Source organism: Peromyscus californicus, unplaced genomic scaffold (genome assembly GCF_007827085.1).
Source record: "Peromyscus californicus insignis strain IS unplaced genomic scaffold, ASM782708v3 Scaffold_16__1_contigs__length_79575227, whole genome shotgun sequence".
Classification (NCBI taxonomy): domain Eukaryota; kingdom Metazoa; phylum Chordata; class Mammalia; order Rodentia; family Cricetidae; genus Peromyscus; species Peromyscus californicus.
Genome location: NW_026294458.1, coordinates 7826447 through 7853328, shown reverse-complemented (window position 1 = coordinate 7853328; position 26882 = coordinate 7826447). Strand labels below are relative to the sequence as shown.

Genomic DNA, 26882 nt, shown 5'->3' with positions numbered 1-26882 from the left:
ATCATAGATGGAGAAAACAATATATTCCATGATAAAGTCAAATTCAAACAATATCTATCCACAAATCCAGTCCTACAGAAGATACTAGAAAGAAAACTCCAACCCAAGGAAGTTAACTACACCCAAAAACCCAGGAAAAAAAATAACCTCACACCAGCAAAACAAACAAACAAACAAACAAACAAAAAAACAAAACAAAAAAACACCACCACCAAAATTATAGGAATTAACAATCATTGGTCATTGATATTTCTCAACAGCAATGGACTCAATTCGCCAATAAAAAGACACAGACCAACACAATACATGCAAAAACAGGATCCATCCTTCTGCTGCAAATAAGAAACAAACCTTGGGCCGGGCGGTGGTGGCACATGCTTTTAATCCCAGCACTCAGGAGGCAGAGGCAGGCGGAGCTCTGTGAGTTCGAGGCCAGCCTGGTCTCCAAAGTGAGTTCCAGGAAAGGCAAAACTACAGAGAAACCCTGTCTCGAAACACCAAAAAAAAAAAAAAAAAAAAAGAAAAAAAAAAAAAAAGAAACAAACCTCAACATCAAAGATAGGTATATCAAAGATAGGTATTACCTCAGAGAAAAGGGTTGGAAAAAGATTTTCCAAGCAAATGGAGCTAAGAAACAAGCTGGTGCAGCCATTTTAATATCTAACAAAATAGACTTCAAAAAAATAATCAAAAGAGATGGGGAAGGAGACTTCATACTCATCAAAGGAAAATCCACCAAGATGATCTTTCAATTCTTAACATTTATGCCCCAAACACAAGGGCACCCACATCTGTAAAAGAAATATTACTAAAGTTTAAATCACACGTCAACCCTCACACATTGATAGTGGGAGACTGCAATACCCCACTCTCACCAACAGACAGGTCATCCAGACAAAAACCAGAGAAATACTGGAGCAAAGGGATGTTATGAAACAAATGAAATGAACCTAACAGATATTTACAGAACATTTCACCCAAACACCAAAGAATACACCGTCTTCTCAGCACCTCATGGAATATTCTCCAAAATTGACCACATATTCAATCACAAAGCAAATTTCAACAGATAAAAGAAAATTGAAACAAACCCCCAAATCCTATCAGACCACCACAGATTAATGCTGGATTTCAACAATAACAGAAATAACAGAAAGCCCACAAACTCATGGAAACTGAACAACTCTCTACTGAATGACTCCTGGGTAAAGGCAGAAATAATGAAAGAAATTAAAGACTTCCTAGAAGTCAATGCAAATGAATTCACAACATTCCCAAACTTATGGGACACAACGGAAGCAGTGCTAAGAGGAAGCTGATAGCTCTAAATGCCTATATAAATAAATTGGAGAGATCTCAATCTAGCAACTTAACAGCACACCTAAAAGCTCTAAAACAAAAAGGAGGAGTATAGGGCAGGAAATAATCAAACTGAGGGCTGAAATCAATAAAATAGAAACAAAGAGAACAATACACAGAATCAGTGAAACAAAGAGCAGGTTCTTTGAGAAAATCAACAAGATAGACAAACCCTTATCCAAATAAACTAAAAGATGGAGAGAAAATATTCAAATTAACAAAATAAAAAATGAAAAGGGGGACATAACAACAGACGCTGAGAAAATCCAAAGACTCACTAGGTCATAATTTAAAAACCTGTATTCCATAAAATTGGAAAATCTAAAAGAAATTGATGATTTTCTTGATAGATACTACTTACTAAAATTAGATCAATATCAGATAAACAATTTAAATAGACCCATAACCTCCAAGGAAATAGAATCAGTCATTAAAAGTCTCCTAACCAAAAAAAGCTCAGGGCCAGACGATTTTAGTGCAAAATTCTGCCAGGTTTTCAAAGAAGAGCTAACACCAATATTCCTTAAATAGTCCACAAAATAAAAACAGGAGGAACATTGCCAAATATATTTCATGTGGCCACAGTCACCTTGATATCCAAACCACAGAAAGATTCAACAAAGAAAGAGCATTACAGACCAATTTTCCTCATGAACACAGATACAAAAATATTCAATAAAATATTTACAAACCAAACAAGAACACATCAAAAAGATCATCCACAATGATCAAGTAGGCTTCATCCCAGAGCTGCAGGGATGGTTCAACATATGAAAATCAGTAAATGTAATCCACTGTATAAACAAACTGAAAGAAAAAAAACCCCACATGATCATCTCATTAGATGCTAAGAAAGCTTTTGACAAAATCCAACACCCCTTCATAAAAGTCTTGGAGAGATTAGGGATACAAGGAACATACCTAAACATAATAAAGGTCATTTACAGCAAGCCTATAGCCAACATCAAATTAAACGGAGAAACTCAAAGTGATTCCACTCAAATCAGGAACAAGACAAGGTTGTCCCCTCTCTCTGTATCTATTCAATATAGTACTTGAAGTTTTAGCCAGAGCAATAAGACAATTGAAGGAGACCAAGGGGACACAAATTGGAAATAAGAAGTCAAAGTATTGTTATTTGCAGATGGTATGATAGTATACATAAGCAACCCCAAGAATTCTACCAGGGAACTCCTACAGCCGATAAACACCTTCAGTCAAGTGGCTGGATATAAGATTAAGTAAAAAAATAAAATAAATAAAAAAAAAGTAGCCCTCTTATATACAAATGACAAATGGGCTGAGAAAGAAATCATGGAAACAACATCCTTCACAATAGCCACAAATAATATAAAATATCTTGGGGTCACTCTAACCAGGCAAGTGAAAGACTTGTATAACAAAAACTCAAGTCTTTGAAGAAGGTATCAGAAGATGGAAAGATCTCCCATGATCATGGATCAGTAGGATTAATATAGTAAAAATGGCCATTCTTAACAAAAGCAACAGATTCAGTGCAACCCTCATCAAAATTATAACACAATTCTTTACAGGCATTGAAAGGACAATATTCAACTTCATATGAAAAAACAAAACACCCAGATGGCTAAAACAATCCTGCACAATAAAAGAACTTCTGGAGGTTATCACCATCCCTGAGTTCAAACTCTACTAAAGAGTTTTAGTAATAAAAACTGGATGGTATTGACATAAAAACAGATACATTGATCAACGGAATCAAATAGAAGAACAAGATGTAAATCCACACATCTACGGACACCTTATTTATTTATTTTTTTTTAAGAAGCCAGAAATACACAATGGGGGAAAAAAGCATCTTTAACAAACGGTGCTGGTGTAACTGAATGTTTGCATGTAGAAACATGCAAATGGATCCATATTTATCACCCTGCACCAAACTCAAGTCCAAGTGGATCAAAGACCTCAACATAAAACCAGACGCACTGAGCCTGCAGAAGAGAAAGTGGGTAATAACCTTGAACGCACTGACACAGGAGACAACTTCCTGAACAGAACATCAATAGTCTAGACACTAAGATCAACAATTAATAAATGGGACTTCATGAAACTGTAGCTTCTCTAAGGCAATGGTCACTGTCAATAGGACAAAACGGAAGCCCACAGAACGGGAAAAGAGGGCTAATATCCAAAATATATGAAGAACTCAAAAAACTAGATATTAACAAACAAAATAATCCTATTAAAATGGGGTACAGATCTAAACAGGGAATTCTCAACACAGGAATCTCAAATGACTAAGAAGTACTTAAAGAAATGTTCAACATCCTTAGTCATTAGGGAAATGCAAATCAAAACTACTTTGAGATTCCATCTTACATCCATTGTCAGAATGCCTAAGATCAGTAACACAAGTGACAGCTCATGCTGGAGAGGATGTGGAGCAAAGGGAACACTCCGAAAACTTGTACAGTTACTACGTAAATCAATATGGCAGTTCCTCCAAAAATTGGGAATCTATCTACCTCAAGACCCAGCTATACCAATCTTGGGCATATACCCAAAGGACGCTCCACCATACTGCAAGGATACTTGCTCAACTATGTTCGCAGCAGCTTTATTTGTAATAGTCAGAACCTGGAAACAACCTAGATGTCCCTCACCTGAACAATGGATGAAGAAAATGTGATATATTTACACAATGGAGTATTACTCAGCTGTTAAAAACGACACCATGGCCGGGCGGTGGTGGCGCACGCCTTTAATCCCAGCACTCGGGAGGCAGAGCCAGGCGGATCTCTGTGAGTTCGAGGCCAGCCTGGTCTCCAAAGCGAGTACCAGGAAAGGCGCAAAGCTACACAGAGAAACCCTGTCTCGAAAAACCAAAAAAAAAAAAAAAAAAAAAAAAAAAAAAAAAAAAAAAAAAACCCGACACCATGAAATTTTCAGGCAAATGGATGGAACTAGAAAAAAAATCCTGAATGAGTTAACCCAAACTCAGATAGACAAACGTGGTATGTACTCACTTATAAGTGGTTATTAGTTGTTAAGTAAAGGATAATCAATGCCACAACCCACAGACCCAGGGAGACTAGGTAACAATCCATGCTCAAGGTGGGATGCATGGATCTCCCTGGGAAGGGGAAATAGAATAGATTTTGTGGGTGGACTGGGGCAGGTGGGGATGGGAACAGGAGGGATGGGGGGTAGAGGGAGAAAGTACTGAGAGATATGACTAGAATTGGGGGGAAGTAGGGGGGGTGCTGTTAAAACCTAGTGCAGTGAAAACTCCCTGTAATCTATGAGGGGGACCCTAGCAAGGACTCCTAGTAACAGGGGATATGGAACCTGAACTGCCCATCTTCTGTCACCAGGCAAGGCTGCCAGTGGAGGGTCTGGGACACCAACCCAGCTACAAAACCGTTGACCTATAATCTGTCCTGCCTGCAAGATGTGCTGGGGCAATGGTGGCACAGAGCTTGTGGGAGTGACCAACCAATGGCTGGTCCAACTTGAGGCCCACACCACGAGAAGAAGTCCATACCTGACACTGCCTGGATGGTTAGGAACCACAGGCTGGACATCCCAGAGACCCATAGAACCAAACACGATGGGCAAAAAAAGAGAAAGAAAAAAGTAAGTGATTCCCAATGACATTCTACTATACTCACAGATCAGAGCCTAGCCTGTCATCAGAGAGGCTTTATCCAGTAACTGTTGGAAACAGATGCAGAGACCCACAGCCAAACATTAGGTAGAGCTCGGGAACCCCGTGAAGAGTGGGAGTGTGGTAGTTTGAATGTAATTGGCCCCCATAATCTCATAGGGAGTGACACTATTAGGAGGCGTGGCTTTGCTGGAGTGGGTGTGGCCTTGTTGGGGAAATGAGTCACTGTCGGGGTGGGCTTTGAGGTTTCCTATGCTCAAGCCACACCCAATATCCCGGACCACTTCCTGTTGCCTGCAGGTCAAGATATAGATCTCTCAGCTCCTTTTCTCCAGCACCATGTCTGCCTGTATGCCACCATGTGGCACCATGATGATAACAGGCGAAACTCTGAAACTGTAAGCCACCTCAATTAAATGTTTTTCCTTTATAAGTGTTCCTGTGGTCATGGTGTCTCTTCACAGCAATAGAAGCCCTAACTAAGAGGGAGGAAGGATTGTAGGAGCCACGGCGTCTATTACACCAGGAGAACATGGTCCACAGAATCAACTAAGCAGGGCTCATAGGGGCTCACAGAGACTGAAGGGACAAGCAGAGAGCCTGTATGGATCTGAGCTAGGTCCTCTGCATATGTTATGGTTGTGTAGCTCAGTGTTTCTTGTGGGACCCCTAACAGTGGAAATGGGGCGAGGGTCTCTGACTCTTTTATTTGCTCTTGGGACCCTTTTCCTCCTACTGGGTTGACTAATCCAGCCTTGATATGAGGGTCTGTGCCTAGTCTTACTGTAACTTGATATACCATGTTTGATTGATATTTCTGGGAGGTCCAATCTTTTCTGAAGGGAAACAGAGGAAGAGTGGATCTGAGGGGTGGGGCTGGGAGGAGTGGAGGGAAGGGAAACTGTGGTTGGGATGTAATGAAAAGAAAAAAAATCAGCTGGCTAGGGACTTTAGGTATAGCTCAGTTGGTGGTGCTTGCTGCACAGGCCTCAGGAGCCGAGTCTGAGCTCCAGAGCCCATGTGGAAAGCCAGGCATGTGCTGGACACTTGCAATCCGATGCCGGGGAAGCAGGGACAGGCTGACCCTGGGGCTCACTGGCCAGCCATCCTGGCTTACTCAGGGAGTTGCAGGGAATTGAGAGACCCGTCCCAAAAAACAAGGTAAGGGCTGGAGAGGTGGCTCAGTGGTAGAGTGCTTACTACCTGGAGTTCAGATCCCAGCACCCACACTGGGGTGCCTCACAAACACCTGTAACTCCAGCACCAAGGGATCCAATGTCCACCTTCCGACCTCTGTGGAGGCCTGTACACACACACAAACACAAATAAATAAAGTAAAAGAGAAAAACAAATCTTTCGGCTGGTTTGGCTTGCTAACATTTCCACATGCACATTCATTAGGGACACAGTCTGTGATCTTCTGTGAATGCTGGTCTCACACAATGAACTTGGAAGAGTTCCTGTAACTTTAGAGAAGGATTTGAGACTATTCTTTCTGGTTTAGGTTTTCATGTTTCATTTTTTAATGTTCTCTGCATCTAGAAGTTTATCATTTCTTTTATGTTTTCTGAGCATATAGATTTACTTTACTTTTGTGGTATTAGTTATAATGTCTCCTTTTTTCTCATTTTTCATATTTCTGGGTTCCCTTAGTGGTAATTATGGTTCCCTGTAAAACCAAACTTTGTCTCAGTGATATTTTGCATCACATTGTTCTCAGTTCATTTATGTCTGCCAGGTCTTTATTATTTCTTTCCTCCTACTACTGTGGGGCTTGTTAGTTCTTCCTGTATTATGAGACAGGGTCTCACTATGTATATCTAGCCAGCTGGAATTCAATATATAGACCAGGCTGGCCTTGAGTCCAGAGATCCACCTGCTTTTGCCTCCCAACCACATGGCTGGTTAGTTCTTTAAAAAAAATATTGATTGAGTGTGTGTGTGTAAGTGCGCGTGTGTGCGTGTGTGTGTGTGTGTGTGTGTGTGTGTGTGTGTGTGTGTGTGTGTGTGTGTGTGCGTGCCACAGTTCATCTGCAGTGGGCAGAGGACAGCACTTGTTTGTATCTTCCACCTTGTTCAGTCTCTTGTTTCTGTCACTGTGATGAGCACCCCAGGCTAGCAGGCCTACAGTCTTCTGGGCGATTTTCCTGTCTCCACCTCCCATCTCACCGTAGGAATCCAGTATTGCAGACACCACTACAACATCTGTGTTTTCTTGGTTTTGTTATTGTGTTCTTAACGTGGATGCTGGGGCTTGAGCCATCAGCTGAGTCACCCCCCCTTGGTTAGTTCCTGAGCCACATGCTCTGCACCGCTCATCTGAACCCTTCGGCCTCGTGGGTGTAGGCACTTGTGGTGGCAAACATCCCAATGCTACTTTTGCTGTACCCCACATATTTTTGCTATATTGTATTTCTATTTTTAGATATCTCAAAACATTTTTAATATTTCCCTTTTAATTTCTTCACTAACCTACTAGTTGCTTGGGGGCATAGTGTCTAATTTTCATTTACTTTTATAATTTCCAGAGCTCCTATTGTTGGTCTCTAGTTTTGTGGTCAGAAAAGAGATAATTTTGATTTTCAAAAATTCTTTTAGAGACTTGTTTTGTGGTCTACGATATGGTTTACACTGGTGAGTTGCATGTGCTGAGGAGACAATGTATTCTGCAGCTGCTGGAAGGAATGTTCTGTGTATACCAGTCTATTGGGTCTATACTATAGTTTAACTTTGGTGTCTTATTGTTTGAGTTTGGGTAATTTGTCTACTGGGATGCTGACATCCCAGTTATTACTGTGTGAGATCCTATCTCTCCCTTTAGACACAGTACCATTAGCTTTATGTATTTGGGGGCGCTGTGTTGGGTACATGCATTATCAACAGATAAACTGAAACTTTTTATCATTATATAATAACCTTCATTTTCTTACAGGCTTTTCGATTGGTGTTAAATATATTTTCCTATTCCTTCACTTTTAATCTGTGACTTTACACAAGAAGCAAGCAGAGAAGCTGCCTCTTTCAACTTTATTGAGGGATCCTTTCCACAAGAGAGACGTTTTCTGGTCGATGGGAGCTACCTTACCTTATCAGTTTGGCATACTGCTAGCTTAGATTCCAAGTGGACACAGTAGTTAGTTTAACTGTGATGCTCATTGGTTATAATATGTAATATATAATACACTTGGTTGTGTCAGTGGTCTAGCCTGTGGGTGTCTGTGATGCAGTTGTGTGGTATGGCTTTGCTAGGAATAAAGCTGTTGCCTGGCAGACTGCTGAGCCACAGACTGGTGGCTGTGTGGCAGGCTCTCCAGTGGGTGGGGCTGTCACACTGGGTTTGTGTCCTTGGGGGCACTGTGGGTTGGACAGCTGGTTCACAGGGACACAGTGAGGCTGCCACCTGACCAGCTACCAGTCATGCCCAAGTGTTCACAGCATGTCAGGCTTGTGGTTATATGTCAGTTTCCACTCTGTTCTCTGGGGCAGGGGTACCACATCAGTTTAGAAGTCAGAGTCCTGACACTTCTGCTAGGTCTATAATTTCAGAAGCTGGGGCTGTGGTATGATAGCTGATCAGGACTGTGACAGAATGATTGCAGATCCTCAAGAACAGAGACACACAGCATCTGCTGGTCTCTGGGGGTAGACGCACTGTAGAGGTAGATTTAGACTTTCGATGGCCCAAAGCCACAGATACTTACGTCACAGTATGTGGAGAATGTAAAAACGTGAGCTCTTACTCTTGGCACGACAGCCCTATGAACTCCAGACAACTCTCTAGTATCTCAGGTTCTGTGAGGGCTGCTGAAGTCTGTCTACAGGGACTCTGAGGTCTCCTTGTAAGTAGAAGGTTGGCTCTGGTTTTGTGCCCTGCAAGGGATCCCGCTGTGTCCACTCCTTCCAGTCACTCCACTCTATCTCGTTTTTGTGGGGAGAGTGAGTAAAAGGCAACTCCATCTGGCAAACTCTCTCTTCTACAGGGAAATTCAGAGCATTAGAAGACAACACTAAAAAGAAGGAAGGGGACCAGACATGGCTCTGCAGCTAAGGGTACCTGCCACCAAACCTGATGACTTGAGTTCCATTCCCGGGACCCACATGTAAAAGGAGAGAACTAACCACCACAGGCTGAACTGACTTCCACATGTGCACCAGGGCACACACAGGCCTACACACATACAATGGGTAAGTGTAATGAAACATTTAAGAATATAGGAACGTAGCCAGGCAGTGGTGGCGCACGCCTTTAATCCCAGCACTCGGGAGGCAGAGGCAGGCGGATCTCTGTGAGTTCGAGGTCTACAGAGTGAGTTCCAGCAAAGGCACAAAAGCTATACAGAGAAACCCTGTCTTGGAAATATATATATATGAATGGTCTCCAAGGCAGGCATGGTAAACATACCTATAATCTCAGCAAAGATAAGCACCTGGGAAAAAATACTTGCAAATGATATATCTGTATATCTGATAATTAATCTGTATGATGAGATATAATGTAGTTCAATGGTAGAATGCATGTAAGTTTGATTCCAAGGTGGAAAGGTAAAATTTGTATCCTGACTATTAAACAAAAATTGGGCTAGTACACATAAATGGTAGTATGTATGTGAAAACACACACACAAAACAAACAAACAAACAAATAAATAAAATGTCCTTTTAAGTTTTTTAAACATGTCCTAGCCATGGTGACACATGTCTACTCCTAACACTCAGGAGGCTAATACAGGATTGGTGAGGGTTCAAGGTCAGAATGAACTACTCAGTATGTTGAAAGCCAGCCTAGGATACAAAATGAAACTCTGTCTCAAGAAACAAACTAATAAATTCAATGCCAACCTGCAGCTTGGAGTTGCCGCACTTGCCTCCCCTGCAAGACCCTACCAGACCTGGGTGTGCAAGACCCTGCCAGGAGACCTGGGTGTGCAAGACCCTGCCAGGAGACCTGGGTGTGCAAGACCCTGCCAGGAGACCTGGGTTGCAAGACCCTACCAGGAGACCTGGGTGTGTAAGACCCTACCAGAGACCTGGGTGTGCAAGACCCTGCCAGGAGACCTGGGTGTGTAAGACTCTACCAGGAGACCTGGGTGTGCAAGACCCTACCAGGAGACCTGGGTTTGAATCACCAGCACAAACCAAAAGAGTGTTATTATTAGTGACAGGGACACACAACTGTAATTCCAATACCCGGCGGGCTGCCTGTACTACATAGAGAGCCCCTGGGAAAAACAGTAAAAACAACAAAATGAATTTTATTTTTCCAAATAAGACAATAAAAATATATTTAAAATTAAAAATAATAAAAACATTTAAACAAACATTTCACCATAAAATAAGTGATTGACAAATAAAAGCACAAAAACATAGTATTTTTGGTCATTAAAGAAGCACAAAACAAGACTATAATAAAATGTCACTGTGTACTTAGCAGAATGGCTAAAATAGAAGAAGCTGTCACCAATTCCTGGAAAATACGTGAAGCAGCAAACAACCACACTCTGTAATGGGATTACACAGTGGTACAACCACTTTGAAATAAAGTTTGGTCATTTCTTTAAAAACAGTCCCAAACTGGAAACAACGCAAACACCCATCAACAGCTGAGCAAACAGCCGTGTATCCACACAATGGAGCATACGTACACTCTACTGTACGAGGGAGGAAGTACTGACACACGCTTCACCGTGAATGAATCTCAAAATAATCAGAAAGAGTAAACACTCTGAGTCTATTTATATAAAATTCTAGGAAATGCTAACTGACCTACTGGGAACCCAGGGAAGGGAAGTGTGGAAAGGGGGAGGGGAATGCACACCAGGGTCCAGAGGAAACTTTGAGGACAATGTGCCCATTGTGCTTAAGACAGTGTGGCAGATTATCCCAGGTGTTGAGAACTATCAAGCTATTACTTTAAATATGTGCAGTTTTATGTATATAAATGTTTCATTTTTCTAAAACTTAACAACTAAAACAAAATTAAAACCAATTAAAAAATCCATAAAAAAGCCTGAAGATGCCAGGTCGTGGTGGCGCATGCCTTTAATCACAGTACTCAGGAGACAGAGGCGAGAGGATCTCTGTGAGTTTGAGGCCAGCCTGGTCTACAAAGCAAGTTCCAGGACAGCTAAGATTGTTAGAGAAACTTTGTCTCAAAAAATCAAGGGAAAAAAGGGGGAGGGGCTGAAGAGATGGCTCAGTGATTAGAAGAACTTGCTGCTCTTACAGAGGACCTGGGTTCAGTTCCCAGCACCCACATAGTGGCTCATAACCCCCAGTAATTCCAGCTCTAGGGGTCCAATACCTTCTTCTGATTTCTGCAGGTATCAGGTACACATGTGGTGCACATACATATATGTAAGCAAAACACTCTTACACACAGAACTAAAATAGTAATAAATAATTTAAAAAATAAACTACAAGCCAGGTGGTGGTGGTGCATGTCTTATATCAGCACTTGGGAGGCAGAGGGAGGCAATCTCTGAGTTCAGGGCCAGCCTGGGCTACAGAGTGAGTTCCAGGATAGTCAGGGCTACACAGAGAAACCTTGTCTCAAAAAAAAACAAAAAATCAACAAACCACAAAACACCATCTAAGACGAACAAACGGTAAATAAGCAGAAAAAGTTGCTCACTCATAGCCATCAGGGAGATGCAAATTAAACAAAAATCAAGATCAGTGAGTATCTACTGAGTGGCTAGAAGTACTAAAGGAAGACAAGACCAAATGGTGCCAAGAATGGCAGCTGAAACCCTGAGGCGGCTGGTGAGAAGGCTTGCTGTGAGCACTCTGAACCCAGCAGTTCCACTTCCAGTGTCTCAAGAGAGACGGAAACTTAGGTGCAAACAGAAAAGTCTCTCCATGAATGCTGAGTTTCATTCATAATCTTTCCACACAGAAAATAACCCAAATGACCCTCCTCAAGCAAACCGGCTACAATGAGGACCAAGCTATCAACAAATCCAACAGTGTGGGTTAATTTCCAGAAAATTATTGTAAGTAAAAGGATACATGATGTTTGGTTCTGTTTCTAGAGCATTCTAGAGAAGGCAAAGTGGAGCTAGGAAGGAGACTGGTGGCTGCTGGGGTCAGGGAGAGGAGTGAGTTGTCTGCAGCCTGGTGCTGCTGTAGTCATGCTAAGCCTCACTGTGTCAAATGCTGCCTCTACTACTAAAGTATCTTCCAATCTATGCTGAGGTAAAGATTTGATGGAAGCCAAGCATGGAGGTACACACTCAGAATTCCAGCACTTGGGTGACTGAGGCAGGAGGATTACAAATCTCAGCCAGTCTGGGGTACAATGCCAGACCCTGGGGGTGGGAGGATGAGGAAGATAGAGAACTGAGTAAATCAACAAAGAACTGGAGATCTCCGGAGCAGAGTCCACTCCCACACGGTATGCTCTGGCTATGCACTGGCCCCCTTCCTCAAAGGGCAGGATGAAAAGGGCAAGTGCAGCGGAGAAGCCCCAGGAGCACCAGCTCTGCAGCCGACCAAGGTCACCGGGCAGTGCGGAGTCACGTGGATGACACACACTGATGGTTTCATGTGAAAACACAGGCACTTCGTCTTGGTATTCTTCCTCCCTATACCCACGGCCACGATGTGATCGTGAGGCAAACAAGTGACAGACCAACCGAGGAACGTTCTCCAGGCACCAGACGCCGTGCCTCACGGCTGCCGCGGTGAACAACAACAAGAAGGAGAGGAGACCGTCGCGGTTAACAGGCTAAGGGGACAGGAGAGGAGATGCAAGAGAGGTCCTGGGACAGAACAGGACATTAGGTTCAATTCAGGAGTCTGCGTTCAGCCTGGATTTCGTCCTCAGTGGTGCCCAACTTAAGATCTCACTGAGAGAGAGCAGACCCCTCTTCTGTGTACACTAAGATGCTCGGCCCCTGCTCACCTGGCCACTCTCTGGAAGTCTACATCCAAATAAAAAACACTATGCAATACATGTGGGGTCATTTTCTTGTACTCTGGTTAATGGTACTTAATTTGCCACTACTATATGATGAAAACTCAATTCTTTTTTAGACATTTCTGGCTAAAAACAACATTGCTGCTGCTGGGTTTTGGGGTTTTTTTGGGGGGAGGGGCGTTCAAGACAAGGTTTCTCTGTGTAGCTTTGGAGCCTGTCCTAGAATTCTTTCTGTAGACCAGGCTGACGTCAAACTCACAGACATCCGCCTGGCTCTGCCTCTCGAGTGCTGGGATTAAAGGCGTGCGCCACCACTGCCCGGCTGCTGTTGCTGTTAAGATAGGTTCTTCCTATGTAACGCTGGCTGTCCTAGAACTCACTCTGTAGACCAGGCTGGCCTCTGACTCAGATCCTCCTGCCTCTGCCTCCCGAGTGCTGGATTAAAGACTGTGCATATGGTGTTTTGCCTCCATGTATGTATGTGCACCACATGTGTGCAGTGCCCATGAGGCCGAAAGAGGGTATTAGAACCCCTGGGGCCAGAGCCATGAAGGTGCTGAGAACCGAACCCAGGTCTTCTTCAAGAGCATGTGCTCTTAACCACCAAGCCATCTCCTAGCCCCAGAAGGCACTTTCTTTGGACACAAAGCAGCATGCCGGGAAAGAAAGGTTAGCTTTTCCCTTCAGTGCAGGGCACTTGTCAGAGACGAGAAAGACTCAGAATCCAGAATCCACCAACGGGCCAGGCTGAAGGAACACAGCCAAGGCCATAAGCAGACGTGCAGGAGATGCACATAAGGGTGCAAGTGGGCTTCCTCCCACCTCTGCTCGGCCAGCACCTTCCAGGATCCGCTAGAACAGAGAAGGCACTCCCTGAACAGTTCTGGTCTGAGCAGAGGCCTCTCTGACGGAAGAAATCAGTGGCATCAAAGCCCAGAAGCTCAGAGCTGTCCCCCACTGCAGCTCTAGCCAGCGTCCTGGCTGCCATAGCCAGTTCCACATGCTCTCTCTCCTCCGTGGAGCTGCGCTGCAGCTGCAGCTGCGGCCCTGAGCTCTCCAGCCAGACAACTGGCCTGGTGGCCAGTGTTTCAGCTTAAAGCCCAGGCACCCAGGACTGAGCACAGCCCTCTGTCCCGTGGATTCCACAGTCCGTCAGAAACTGCTTCCAATACCTTCTCAGTCACTGAGACTGAAAGTCACTGAGAAATATCACTTTTGTGGCCTTGGCTCTGAGCCCAAGACATGGGAGCTGCTTCCAGAGCAACCCAGCGAGAGACCTCAAGGCCTGTGAGGGGTGGTCCTGCCATAAATAACACTAGCATTTCCACAGAGGCAAGGCCTGCCTCCAGTGTGGCAGTGAAGTTGTTCCCTGTCCCACAAGGAACTCAACACACCCCCAGGCAGGGCTCATGTGCCGCCAGCTCTGGCGTCCGGAGACCTGGTCTCTACCTACATCAGATGCTGCAGCTCAGCCCAGGAAAGACCCCAGGAGGCTGGACCTGCCCATGCCCACGCTGCCCCTCCCCGCCCCAAGTGCACGGGAAGCAGGTCTGCCGAGGTAACTCAAGCTGCACAAAGAAACCATTCCTGGAATGGGGCTCCGTGTGGCGACTCGGAGTCAAAGGCGTACTTCATTGCTGCTCTCCAAATCCCAGGCATTGTCAGGGCCTTCCCCCTTTGAAGCCTCGCTGAGTGATTGAAGCGTCTACTTTCTGAGGGGCAGATAGCGCTGGGCCAGTAATCTGACTCTAAGCCACGGGATAAAGGTAGTTTGTTTCCTCTCAGCCTGTCTGTCAACACCTCCTCAGTAATTAGCCCTAATTATTACAAAGGGCCAGCCTCCCATTCGGTTATTAAATCAGAAATGGTATCATGGCTGGGCATCTGTCAGCGCCCCAACTGGCGACCTTCGATTCACTGAATCCTCTGTCAGTCTCCGCCTTGGGAAGTACCCAGGCAGGCAGGGAGGCAGCAGCTTCAAAGATACGGAACCCAGGAAGCATTCTGGGGCAGCAGGGAGGCAAGGAGGACGGCAGGAAGATAAGGAAAACGGCAAAGAAGGTGGGTGGCTGCAGCCCAGTGCCAACGTGGGAACTGGCACCTTCCCCAAGGCCTGGAGGGCAACACTCCAATCACTGTCTCGCCTCGCTTACTCCAGGGCTGACCGCTATCAGTCTGTGAATGTGTGGACAGCGGCTCTTTTCCCTGGAGGGCAGGATACCCCAGGACTGCATGGGACATCCTCCATGAGAAAGACAGGCAGGCTGCTGCCTTGGCAGACAGCTCGGCCTGAGGCCCAGGGAAGCCCTTACCTAGCTTTGTGAGGTTGCACAAGGATGTTCTCCAGGCTGAGCTGACACCATATTCCTGAAAGCCCCGAGCAGGCATGACTACCCCGCAGCCTGGGCCAGAGCCTTGACGTCTCTCCAGGAGAAATAGGTTGCTGCTCGTTCTGCAACAGAGGCCTAGCACCTGGCAAGCATTGCTCTAGCTCTGAGGTGGTGCTGCCCAGCAGGATTCATGTACTTCCCTGGGGACAGTGTCCAACCCCAGTCCTCCACACCTCCTGGCCAACAGCACCTTCTGGTCACTCATCTCATCAGGTCTCATAGGCCCCTCTCAACAGGCCCCAGTGACTTAGGTGACAGAGACCAGCTCCAGCTTCCTATTAGGCCTGCCCCGCTGGAGATACAGCCCATGTGATAGACCAGGGCAGTATGCACAGGTCATCACAGCCCTCCTCCCAGCCCACCAATGCTATTTCTCTCTTCTCTCAGCAGTGCCACCATCGAGTCCCTGTCAGGTACACAGACAGCTGAGTCCTCATGGCTAACAAATGCCACAGTGGCAAGGCCGGGCTAGTGGAGTAGTGTGAGTGGGTCTCACCTTGCTGCTTAAAAAATCTCCCTGGAGTATGTGAGGCAGAGTACTGGTCAGCCCCGTCTATAAGGGCTTCCAGTCAGTGACTGAGCTAAAAGGGAATGCCAGGATGGAGCTTCTGAGCTGCAGAGCAGATAGGGGTTCTCCAAGAGCAGGCACCTCAAGCTGCACCCAAGGGCGCTCACTGTTCAGGCGTGGTCTAAGGAGCCCAAGAGGTGTCAGGAAGGAAGCCTGCTCTGAGGCACTTATGGCGAGGTGGGAACCCAGCTAGCACCAGCCACAGCCCTTCTGTGTCTGAGCACACGGCAAGTGTGCTGCTCTACAGGAAGTGTGACCGTCCTTTGTGCTAGGACCAGCTTTAGGGCCCAGTAACCAAGTCCTCTTGCAGAAGGTGTCCTTAGACATGCTGGTGGGGACACTGTCCACCAGCACCAAATGTCTGGGCCCTTGTACTGTACAGACAGACACGAGGGACAGAATGGGGGAGGGAGCAGTCGGATGTCTCTTTCCATCTGCCTGGTAGCTCAGCCACTGGTAGTTGAGCCATTGGTACAGCAGAAGAATCTGACAGACAGACAAGCATCTAAGAGCCACCTACACGCCATGGCGCTTAGCATGCTGGGCTCACCCACCCACAGGGCCCTCCAGGGCTCAGTGCCCACTACAGAGGACACAGCGGTTCAAGGGACACTAAGGTAACTCGGGATTCTGCCATCCTAGAGAACAGGCCCAAGCATGCTGCCCACAGACACAGTGATCCCAGGATGTGAGACACAAGTACAGAAGAGCCGGGTAAAGGGCACCCCAGAGCCCTACACTCTCCTCTCCCTGGGACCAAGTGTGGCTTCAGTTAGCCAACACAAGGGACAAGGTGCAGGTGGACATTTCTCTACCATGAAATCGAGACTCCTCATAAAACCAGCTAACTAAGGATAGACTAGACCAGAGTGCAGCCAGGGAGCAGTCAGTGGCTGAGGCCAGACCCAGTCTATGCTCCATGGACAAGGGAGAAACAGGATCCTCTGTCAGTCAGGATACAACAGACTGCACTCTGGCATGTGCATGTGTAAACACACACACACACACACACACACACACACACACACACACACACACACACACCCCTCAGTGGCCTCACACATGAAAAATTTATTGCATGCTCAGATTACACAGCCATTATGGTTGTCAGATTCTCTGCCCATCACAGGCCTTGACAGAAGACCCTCCCTTATGCCAGTCACACTAACAAGGAGACTCCAGGCTTAATGTCAAAGGCAACACATGAGACTTTAGGAAAACAGGACAATGCCTTTGAACCCTCATGTAGGGAAATTTTTCTTAAATAATAAATGAAACAAGCCCATGTATGGAACAGCTAGGAACAGGTTAGAGGTTAATCCTACTCAGGTTAGAGACTAGCAATTCTCAGCACTGGCCCCAAGACCGAGGCCCTGAGGGGCCTTGCTGCAAACAGCACAGAGAGCTGCCCACAGCACTGCTGAAAACCACAACATGAAAATAAAACTCATCGCCGGGCGGTGGTGGCGCACGCCTTTAATCCCAGCACTCGGGAGGCAGAGTCAGGCGGATCTCTGTGAGTTCGAGGCCAGCCTGGTCTACAGAGTGAGATCCAGGAAAGGCGCAAAGCTACACAGAGAAACCCTGTCTTGAAAAAACCAAAAATAAATAAATAAATAAATCTCCTCTTGGGCATTGTTCTAGGCTGACGTACCCCAAATTCTTCGGCTGAAGTCCTAGTCCTACTGTGTGACAGAACATGCTTATATTTGGATACAGTACTTAAAGAAGTGATATTGGTAAAGTATCTTTAGGTAGGCCTGATGCAGCATGCTTAGTGTCCCAGTAGATTAGGACATGGAAACACATGCAGAGGGATGACTGGGCAAGGACACTGGGAAGATGGCCACCCACAAACCAAGGGGAGGTCTTAGAAAAAACCATTCTGCCTGCAACTTGACCTTGGATTTCTCCACTCCAGAATCATGAGGAGACACATATACACCATAGATTACAGGCCCACCCTTTCTCCACAATGGCCTCCAATGTGAACAGCTGCTTATTCGGCTTAATACTGAGTAACTCACCTGTGGTGGTTTGAATAAGAATGACCCCCCACAGGCTTATATACTTGAATGCTTAGTCATCAGGGAGTGTGGCACTGTCTGAAAGGATTAGAAGCCGGGCGGTGCTGGTGCACGCCTTTAATCCCAGCACTTGGGAGGCAGAGGCAGGAGGATCTCTGTGAGTTCGAGGCCAGCCTGGTCTACAAAGTGAGTTCCAGGAAAGGCGCAAAACTACAGAGAAACCCTGTCTCGAAAAACCAACCAAAAAAAAAAAGAAAGGATTAGAAAGATTAAGAGATGTTGCCAGGCGGTGATGGCGCACGCCTTTAATTCCAGCACTCGGGAGGCAGAGCCAGGCAGATCTCTGAGTTCAAGGCCAGCCTGGGCTACCAAGTGAGTTCTAGGAAATGGCGCAAAGCTACACAGAGAAACCCTGTCTCGAAAAAACAAAAAAAACAAAAAAAAAAAAAGAAAGATTAAGAGATGTGGCCTTGTTGGAGGAAGTGTGTCACTTGAGGTGGGCTTTGAAGCTTCAAGAACCCATGCCAAGCCCAGTGTCTCTCTCTACATCAGGATGTAGCTCTCAACTACTTCTTTAGCTACTGCTCTAGCACCATGTGGGCCACCATGCTCCCCACCGTGGTGAAAATGGACTAAACCTCTGAAACTGTAAGTAAGCCCCCAGGTAAATGCTTTCCTTTAGCCAGGCGGTGGTGGCCCACGCCTTTATTTATTTGTTTGTTTGTTTGTTTGTTTGTTTCGAGACAGGGTTTCTCAGTGAAGCTTTGCGCCTTTCCTGGAACTCGCTTTGTAGACCAGGCTGGCCTCAAACTCACAGAGAGCCTCAAACTCACAGAGATCCGCGTGGCTCTCCAGCACTCGGGAGGCAGAGCCAGGCAGATCTCTGAGTTCAAGGCCAGCCTGGTCTACAGAGCAAGATCTAGGACAGGCTCTAAAACTACATAGAGAACCCATGTCTCAAAAAAAAACAAAACAAAACAAAAAATTGTTTTCCTTTAAGAGCTGCCTTGGTCATAGTGTCTCTTCACGGCAATAGAACAGTGCCTAAGATACCACCCCACATGGGGAGGACCTTTGTAACTCAGGTGCAGCTGTGGCTTCCTTTGGCCACAGTAATGTAGGTGGGGTGACACATATCACCCGTGACCCATGGTTCCCCACAGCATCACTGGACTGTGTAGTTGTATGTGCAGATGGGGGACCTGCTGGTAAGTGTTTCTGAGGTACAGCAGCAAGCAGAGCATATCCAGCCCATTCCCAGACACACGGGGCACACAGCAAACGAGGTGCCCACTCAGGTCACTGAGGTTTTTAAGATCCTGACAGAAGCTGTAAGAATGACAACTCTTCTAGTTTTGCTGATCACAACGTAATGACAGTCACAGGGACTTAGACCTCAGCCAGGGCACAGTGGATAACCTCATTTCATTCAACCCTCCTGAGCACCCAGTGAGGACAAACTATTTAATACCTAACAGGGGGTCAGGTGAAGAAACAAGGTGTGACTAAACTCAAGCCCACTCAGAGATCCCACACACCACGATTACATACCACAACTACCACGGCATGAGCGTGTGGTCAGACATATGCATGCCTAGAACTGTTAATGTGGTAAACCTAAGCATTGGCTATCCCTACCAATAGCAAGAAGGAGCCCATCTGCCATACCCCTGGCAACTCCGGACGTGTAAAACATAAACTTATAGAACTACTCGTTTTCTGTAGAACAGCTCCAGTTTGGGTCTTAAATGCTCTGCAAAGCACATGTGTTAAAGGCCTGGTCCCAATCTTGGCTCTGCTGGAAGCTAGTGGAACCTTAAGGGGGTCTCATGGAAGGTTTCAAGTCACAGAAGTGCCCTTGAAGGTGATACTGGGTCCTCTCCCCCTTCTTATCATTTTTTTTCTCATCCTGGACATGAGGTGAATGGTTTTGCTACGTGATGCCACCATGATAAGCTACCAACAAACAGTGGACTAAACCCTCCAAAATTGATTATCTCAGCCCTTGTTACAATAGGAAGCTAATGAGTATTTTTATGACCTTAAAAAATGTCATCTTTAATGCATCTTGAGTATATGCTGGCACACAGACATAGGCATCCTGCTCTACTACATTCTAGAAAGCCAACCAGTTATCAAAGTGGTTTTACTGACATGCATCTGAAACACCACCAACAATGTACTAAATTTTCAATTATATGGCTCTAACATGGTTTTCCTCACTATTGTTTCTCTCTATTCCAAAATCCAAGTGCTTCAAATGTTGCAGCTTTACAAAGTACTCCAGCGTCTCAGAGGATTTTATTACCAGTCTTCTCTGGTTTAAGGTTTTCCTTGGAGATAGGCCTTTTAAAAACCTTTTGCTAGTGCCCATGGTCTATTTTTTAGAGATAAGATGTTGGGATGTTTCCCAGCGAAACACTAATCAGAGGCTTGTCTGCCATCTTGCCAAGTCCAGGGGAGTCCTTCTCTAGGCCACCTGTCCGAGTGCCAGCATGGGTGAATGGCCAGCCCCCGCACACAGATCTAATCTGATCGCCTTCTCTCCCAAGGACTAGATCACCTGGTGGCGGGTGGGTGCTGCTGTCACTGTTGCTGATGTCCCTGTAGACAAGCTCCTTTGTAATGGTCTAAAGACCACAATCCAACCTCTTGTTCTTCCTACAGACCCCTAGGAGCTGGTCACTGCAACTAAAAGGCCCTCCCTCCTTTCCTCAGTAGCAAGAACCCAACCACAGTGAGTGGACTCATCTTCTAAATAGGACCAGACTAATTTTCTAGGTCACCTAGACTCTGCTGACTGCTCTCAAGCCTGCCAACCAGAGATGTCAAGCAGTGGGCCTTCGGACCTAGGCAGACCAGTACCCAGGCCTTCAAGAGATGCCCAAGGAAGATCAGGGTCAGCAGGAACGATGGCAATTTCAAGCAGAAGAGTTCACTTCAGGTCCAACAGAGGTGGGAGGGCAGATGCATTAGGGGCCAGCAAGATGGCGAGGGCCAGCGAGTAACTAGACCATCATCCCAGAGAGCCATTCCAGATTCCACCATCAGAGCCACAGGCAGGCCCAGCCACAGACAACTAAAGAGTAAGAGAACAGTCCGTTCCAGCAACGAGCACTCATAGGAACAGCTGGGCAACCTGGAACAGAAGCCTAGGACTACTGCAAAATCATTTCTGTTAGCAACATTCCCAGCTCTTTTGTGTATACAGTGTGCTTAGAAACAATTGACAAATAAACCACTTGGACCCAAAACGTCTCCTTAGTAAGTTACCAAACAATCTAACAACCTGCTCTAAGTCTCACCAGATGTTTGCTCATCACAGCCTCTCCGAAAGCAGCCAGCTGTACTTTCAGTCTCTGGAAGCTTTCCTCTTGTCTAAGAACTCCTAAGTAGGCGCACGCTGTGTGCTGGGCAGCTACGTCTCCATCCTCAGATCGACTTGGCTCAAAGGAGTGTGCATGCTCAGCTCTCTCTAAAGCTCATCCTTGTGCAGAACTGGTCTTTCTTCATTCCAGGCCTCACATTCCCATCTGCTACCCTCTCTTCTCTTTACCTAGAGCTCTCAGAAGTCAGATCCCAAGGCCACCCAACACCTGGCACTCCCTCCCCCAACTAGCTCCCCCTCCTCCTATCAGACCCTCTCACTTTCGTAGCCTCCATTGGGAACCACCGCTGTATACCTGTGACACTTGGCTGGGCTCTGCTGACAGAATGGGTAGAGAACTCCTGTTCACAAAACGAAGACTGTTAGCAGCCACCATAACACAGCAGTAAGTCAACTCGGGTTTATTGAGACCAGCAATGGAAGCTCAATCTGCCAGGAGATGCAAGTCATTCCCATCAGCGGCGTGAAGTGTTGAAGCATCAATGTGGCAGAACACTGTGTGTGTGTGTGTGTGTGTGTGTGTGTGTGTGTGTGTGTGTGTGTGTTTGCAGAGCGGGGACAGGGGCTTTTGTAAGCATAACCAGGTGTAGTGAGAACGCTGCCATATAAAAAGGAGAGTGACTAGAGTTGAACCTAGCAAGAGGCTTAGCTCCTACCCTCCTGCATTCAATCCTCCCAGCTGGCCAGGGCTTCAAATAAGACCCCAGGAAATATGGTTCTCAGCCAAGATGTCATCTTATCCCCCAGAAGGATGACTATGGCTGCTTCTGCACTGCTATAAGAAATAAATCCACCAAAGTGTACAATGACAGATGAGCGGCTGTTAAAAAGGCAGTGTATACATACAATTGGGTATTATTTAGCTATAAACAACAACAAAACAAATCCAAGCAACATGGAACCAAAGGCACTATGAAGCAAAATAAGCCCAGGTACAGAGAGACAATGCCACACATGTCTATATGACGAAGCCATCAGAGCTGATGTGGCGGAAAGAGAAGGCAGGTAATAGTAACACGACAGAAAAGACAGGAGGAGACACGAAGCTCAGATAACTCCATGGCACAGTGTGCCCTTAGAGATGACAATAATGTATTTCATATTTTACAAGGAACCATGAGGGGAGTGCAAATACAGTCCCATACAAAGAAATGATTAACGTTTAAGAAAAGAGAATAGCAATCACCAGACTGAATCATTATACATCTATGTATCCAATTACATTATACTCCATAGATACACCATTTAAAAAATAAAAATAAAAAAGATTTAGTCCTAGCACTCACAAGGCAGAGGCAGGGGGTTTTCTGTGAGTTCAAAGCCAGCCTGGTACATATCAAGTTCCAAGCCAGCCAAGGCTACATAGTGAAACACTGTCTCAAAAACAAAAAAACCAAACCAACCAACCAAACGATTTACAAAGGAGCCGAGGCATCCTTCAAGCAGCCTTCTTTCCATTGTAGGCTAGCCTCAGAGGTCACAGAGAGCAGGGCAGAAACACCAACAGGGTTCTTTGCGGGGGCAGCATCTGGCCACAGTGCTACAATCTGATGGGGCTGATCTGCAGTCTTTCCTGTAGGAAATGGCAGGTGGAACAGCACTTGCAGGTGTTGGGTGGGGCCTCAGCTAGGGGCCCAACACAGGCCCACATTCTGGCAGGAGCTGGGCAAGCTCACATGCCTGTCTGTCTAGCTATCCACGGGTCAGTGGAGTCATCTGTAGACAGCACTGTGCTGTCTGGGTGCTGGGGACTCCCTCACTATGTATGCACAGCGCTTTGTCACGAGGACCACTGCTGCACACCTAGTCCGTGTGCAGAACGCAAGGATGAGGATGAGGGAACATAGGGTTGGCTCTTGTGGGGTCTCTGGGACACTATCCAGCCACCATGGGGTACACAGAGATTCTTCCTGGTCTCCTTCGGCTTTAGAGCTCTTTTCTGGGGTTCTCAGCTCCCCAGATGAGCTGATTCTAGCTTCTAAGAATAAGAGTCATTGAATTTTGAAGATACTGAGACAAGTTTGGAGTCTGCGTCCTTTGGATGGGAGGCAGCTGGCCTCGAAGCACTATAATCAAGGCTATACGCACAACCAGACTGGTTCAGGGGCTCTTGGGGTCCAGAGGAGCTCTTCTTGGCCAGCTGCTGCTCAGGCCAAGAACTTCTGGATATAGAGTTAGGCCTGAACAAGCAGGGGTTAGAGGGAGCAGCTAAAGCAGGCCTCAAGGGAGCATCCATATTGAGTGCTAGGACCACCGAGAACCTAACTATGTAATGCCTTACTGTGGGCAGCTGTGGAGCCACACTGGTGGCTGGCCTGATGTGGAAGGCACAGGACAGGAGACAGTGGCATCGTACTCAACAAAACTGTTTGGGTCTTGAATAACTTCTTTGAGATCCTGGCAGAAGAGTTCATAATCATCCGGCAAGGGCAGGTCCCTGTTGAGGTAAGAAGCCACCCAGGCCCAAGCTAGGCTAGGCCTGTCAGTCAGCTGAGGCTCTCACGGACACAGTTGAGATTGTCCTGATAGTGTTCAAAATGGAAGACATATAATTTCCCAGCTGGGTCAAAAAGTCGTCTAACAGCCATGGAAAGCTAGGAACCCAGTGGAAGTCCATCCTGAGTGGCCAGGGGTCTGGTATGCATCCAGCTGGAGAGCCCCTTTCTGTAGGCTTAATGCCAGAAGAATCATTAGCTGAGCTATTCCAATCCATGGTGGTGTCCACACACATGGGGTTCCCATGGCAGGATCTCTCAATCCAGGAATCCACAAAGGGGTCATGCCATGAGGTAGCATCCATCTGCTGCCAAGGGTGTGCATTGGTGGAACTGGCTGTCACCTTCATAGGATTACCAGGGCTCTGCCAACGGTACCTGCCATGAAGCATGCCAGGAGTAGAGGAAGGAAAGGCCCACGTAAGGCCTGGTGCGGACAGAAGAGGCAGGCACAACACAGCAGGCCAAGAAGCAGCTGGACAGGGTGTGGCAGACTGCCATTCCAGGGAAATACTGAGGGCCGGGGGAGGCGAGCCGGTAAGAGTTGAGGGGCTGTCAGTTGCCGGCCATCATCCAAGGAAATCTGTCCAAAAACAAGGTGGGGAAAGAGCAGGAACCAGGCCCAACCACCATCACTGAGCTGGCAGGAGGAAGCAGCAGGCAGAAAACCCCCGGGGACCTGACTAGCTGCTCTGAGTGGAAGGAGAGGCCTAGGGGCTGGTCTGGGGGTGGGGGGTAAAGGAAACAGACAAATGCTGCCTGTGACTTTCAAGGTGTAATGACAGATGCTGTCAATCCTAGAAGGGGCCAGATCAGAACATCAGGGAAATCTAGGGCAATGGCAGTCACAGCTGTCATTTGCACCATGCGTGCTGAATGCTGACCACCCACTACCCACAAATGGGGTACTATTATTATTGCCGAGGAAGAGAGGCAAAGTGATGTGTGTGCAGCCACACACCAACTAGTAAATGACAGCGAAGGGGCAGAACCCGTCCGTGGAGACACGCGCAACCACAAATCATTTCTCAGGCTACGGACTAGCCCTCAGAGTGGAATGAGTGGGCTCCCGGCTGCCGGAACACTGTACACCGCTGGATCGGAGCGTGCCACAGCACCCCTGCACACCCAGCACCAGGCACACCTGACAGCTTGCCTCACTTGGTCTGTTTCCTCCTGCTCCCAGGATTCCAAAGACCACCTGCAGGCAAAGCTACCCAACCCTGAGCACACCTTCCTCACCCTCATCCCAGTCAATAACCTGGCACCCTAACCCCCAAGGGTGAAAGTCTGCAATTCCACTTTGGAGTCTTCTGTTACCACCAGACCTGGCCAGAGCTCCCCTCTCACGGTTGGACCCACCCTTCTTCCAAGCTGTAGTCGCAAGGCCACACAAGGAAGTAGGACAAGGAGCCCTCCTCTGGGGCTCGCACACTGCTCCAGTCTCTCCAGAGAGGGAAGTGCACCACTTGAGACCTCCTTTCAACTCTCTGCTTCATCCCTGCATACACAGCCCAGTTCTCCACAGGCGCTCTCCTAGGAGCACCAAGTCTAGCACATACCTTCACACCTGGTTTTCCATGTGTTTACCCCCGACCCAGAGTCAGTTTCCCCAGGAAGGTTCAGTAAGGTTGATCTCTGCACCAGCATCTCCCAAGTGGCTTGCAAGTACCACCAGCACCTACCTCTCCCACCCAAGCATTCTGGATCATCTCAGGTAGGCCCCTAACTCACACCTGAAAGCCCAGCCCTTGACCTGGGATTCTCTCCATAATCATGAGCCAGATCCAGTCTCTCAGTGAGTTCTCAAAAAGTAGTGCCCACAAGCCAGGCCCCAAGCCCCAAAGCTAGGTGTCAGGCTGCCCACAAACACCTTGTCATACATGCCCAGAAACCAGTATGTCACCCATAACTCCTGCCCCAACTACTAACTTCAGATGTTATCTGCCCACTCACCTGGTGCCTGAGTGCCTCTAGCAACCTAGGAGAGAGGCGCCCCCACCCTCGCACAGTCAATTCCTGCTTCAGCCTAGGTCTTCCTAACCCCGAGCCAGTCACTCATTTTTTGAGCCTCAAGATCATCCCAAACCGCCCTTGCCTATTAATCTGTGGAACGCTCTCTCTTCTCTCCATCAAGCCTCCCTGGTACTAGGTAGTTTCGCTCCTTTTCCTGGTTGGACAGCAATCTACTGGAAGGAGGAGGGCCGCGGCGCATGGGAATCTTCCTCCGCAGGCTGGGCAGTACCTGACACACGCGCTGAGTTCTTTGCTCCAAGATCCAGGAGACCGGGGAACAGAACTTGCCCAAAGCCAAAATGTGAATGGAGGTAAGCTGCACCGCCCACCTGCCATCCATCCACCGCCATGCAGAGCATCCAGCTCACAAGCTCGGGGTCAATGAAGCCCACCTACCTGAGAATGCGCAAAGCGAGGCCGCCAGGGTCAGAGGATCTGCTGGCGGACACCGGGCAGAGCGGCGGGCTTCCGAGGCCAGGATCCCACAGCCACCTGTAAAGCGAAGGGCGAGGAGAGCCTGAGCGAGATCAGGGAAGCGGGAGCATGACTCCGCAGGACAGAGCCCACACCTCCGCCCGCCGCCCGACCTCGCGCCGCCACGCTGACCCCGCCCCACTCACCCCGCCGCCGAGGTCCGAGCCGCTTCCTAGGATTTGGCCGAGCGCCTCGTCAGCCACGCCCCCCTCCGGCGTGCGCTCTGGCGCCCCGCACGCCCCACGCTCGCCGTCCCGCAGGGCTGCGCGCGCACGCTCGGCTCGCCGCGCCTGCGCCGTGAACCGTGAGGCCTCTGCCTTGCAGACGTCCCTACGGTGCCAGCGCAACAGCCCGGCGCGGGGGGTGATGGGAGTGCGCGCTCCAGTATCTTGCCGAGAGGCCGTGTGCGCAGGCGCCAGCTGGTCCTGTGGCTCGCAGGAGCAGAGCCGGGGCTGCTGCGTTCTCATTTTTTGCTGTCATCTGGAGGACTGCCGGGGGCCAGCGTGGGTCGCGAGGGCCCCGGTACTGAGAGGCTGCTGAGTCTGCAAGCCTGGGGAGCGCATCTCCCCTAGTGGCATCTCCCCTAGTGGCAGGTCCACACA

The 26882-nt window shown here is 47.6% G+C and overlaps 2 protein-coding genes across 2 annotated transcripts in view; both read right to left on the bottom strand.

The window, feature by feature from the left end:
* The window catches only part of Gnb1l (G protein subunit beta 1 like), an 80670-nt gene extending 54268 nt beyond the window's left edge, over positions 1-26402 (bottom strand). Inside the window, exon 1 of the mRNA XM_052740279.1 lies at positions 26203-26402. The gene's annotated coding sequence lies outside the window, so the exon portion shown is untranslated. The remainder of the gene's footprint in view (positions 1-26202) is intronic.
* Positions 21681-26298, bottom strand: Rtl10 (retrotransposon Gag like 10). Its single transcript, XM_052740281.1, is given in 5 exon segments — positions 21681-23597; positions 23600-23770; positions 23773-23840; positions 23843-24373; positions 26203-26298. Coding segments are annotated over 4 exon segments (903 nt in total). The 5' UTR covers positions 24183-24373; positions 26203-26298; the 3' UTR covers positions 21681-23273.
* Positions 26403-26882: the final 480 nt, after the last annotated feature.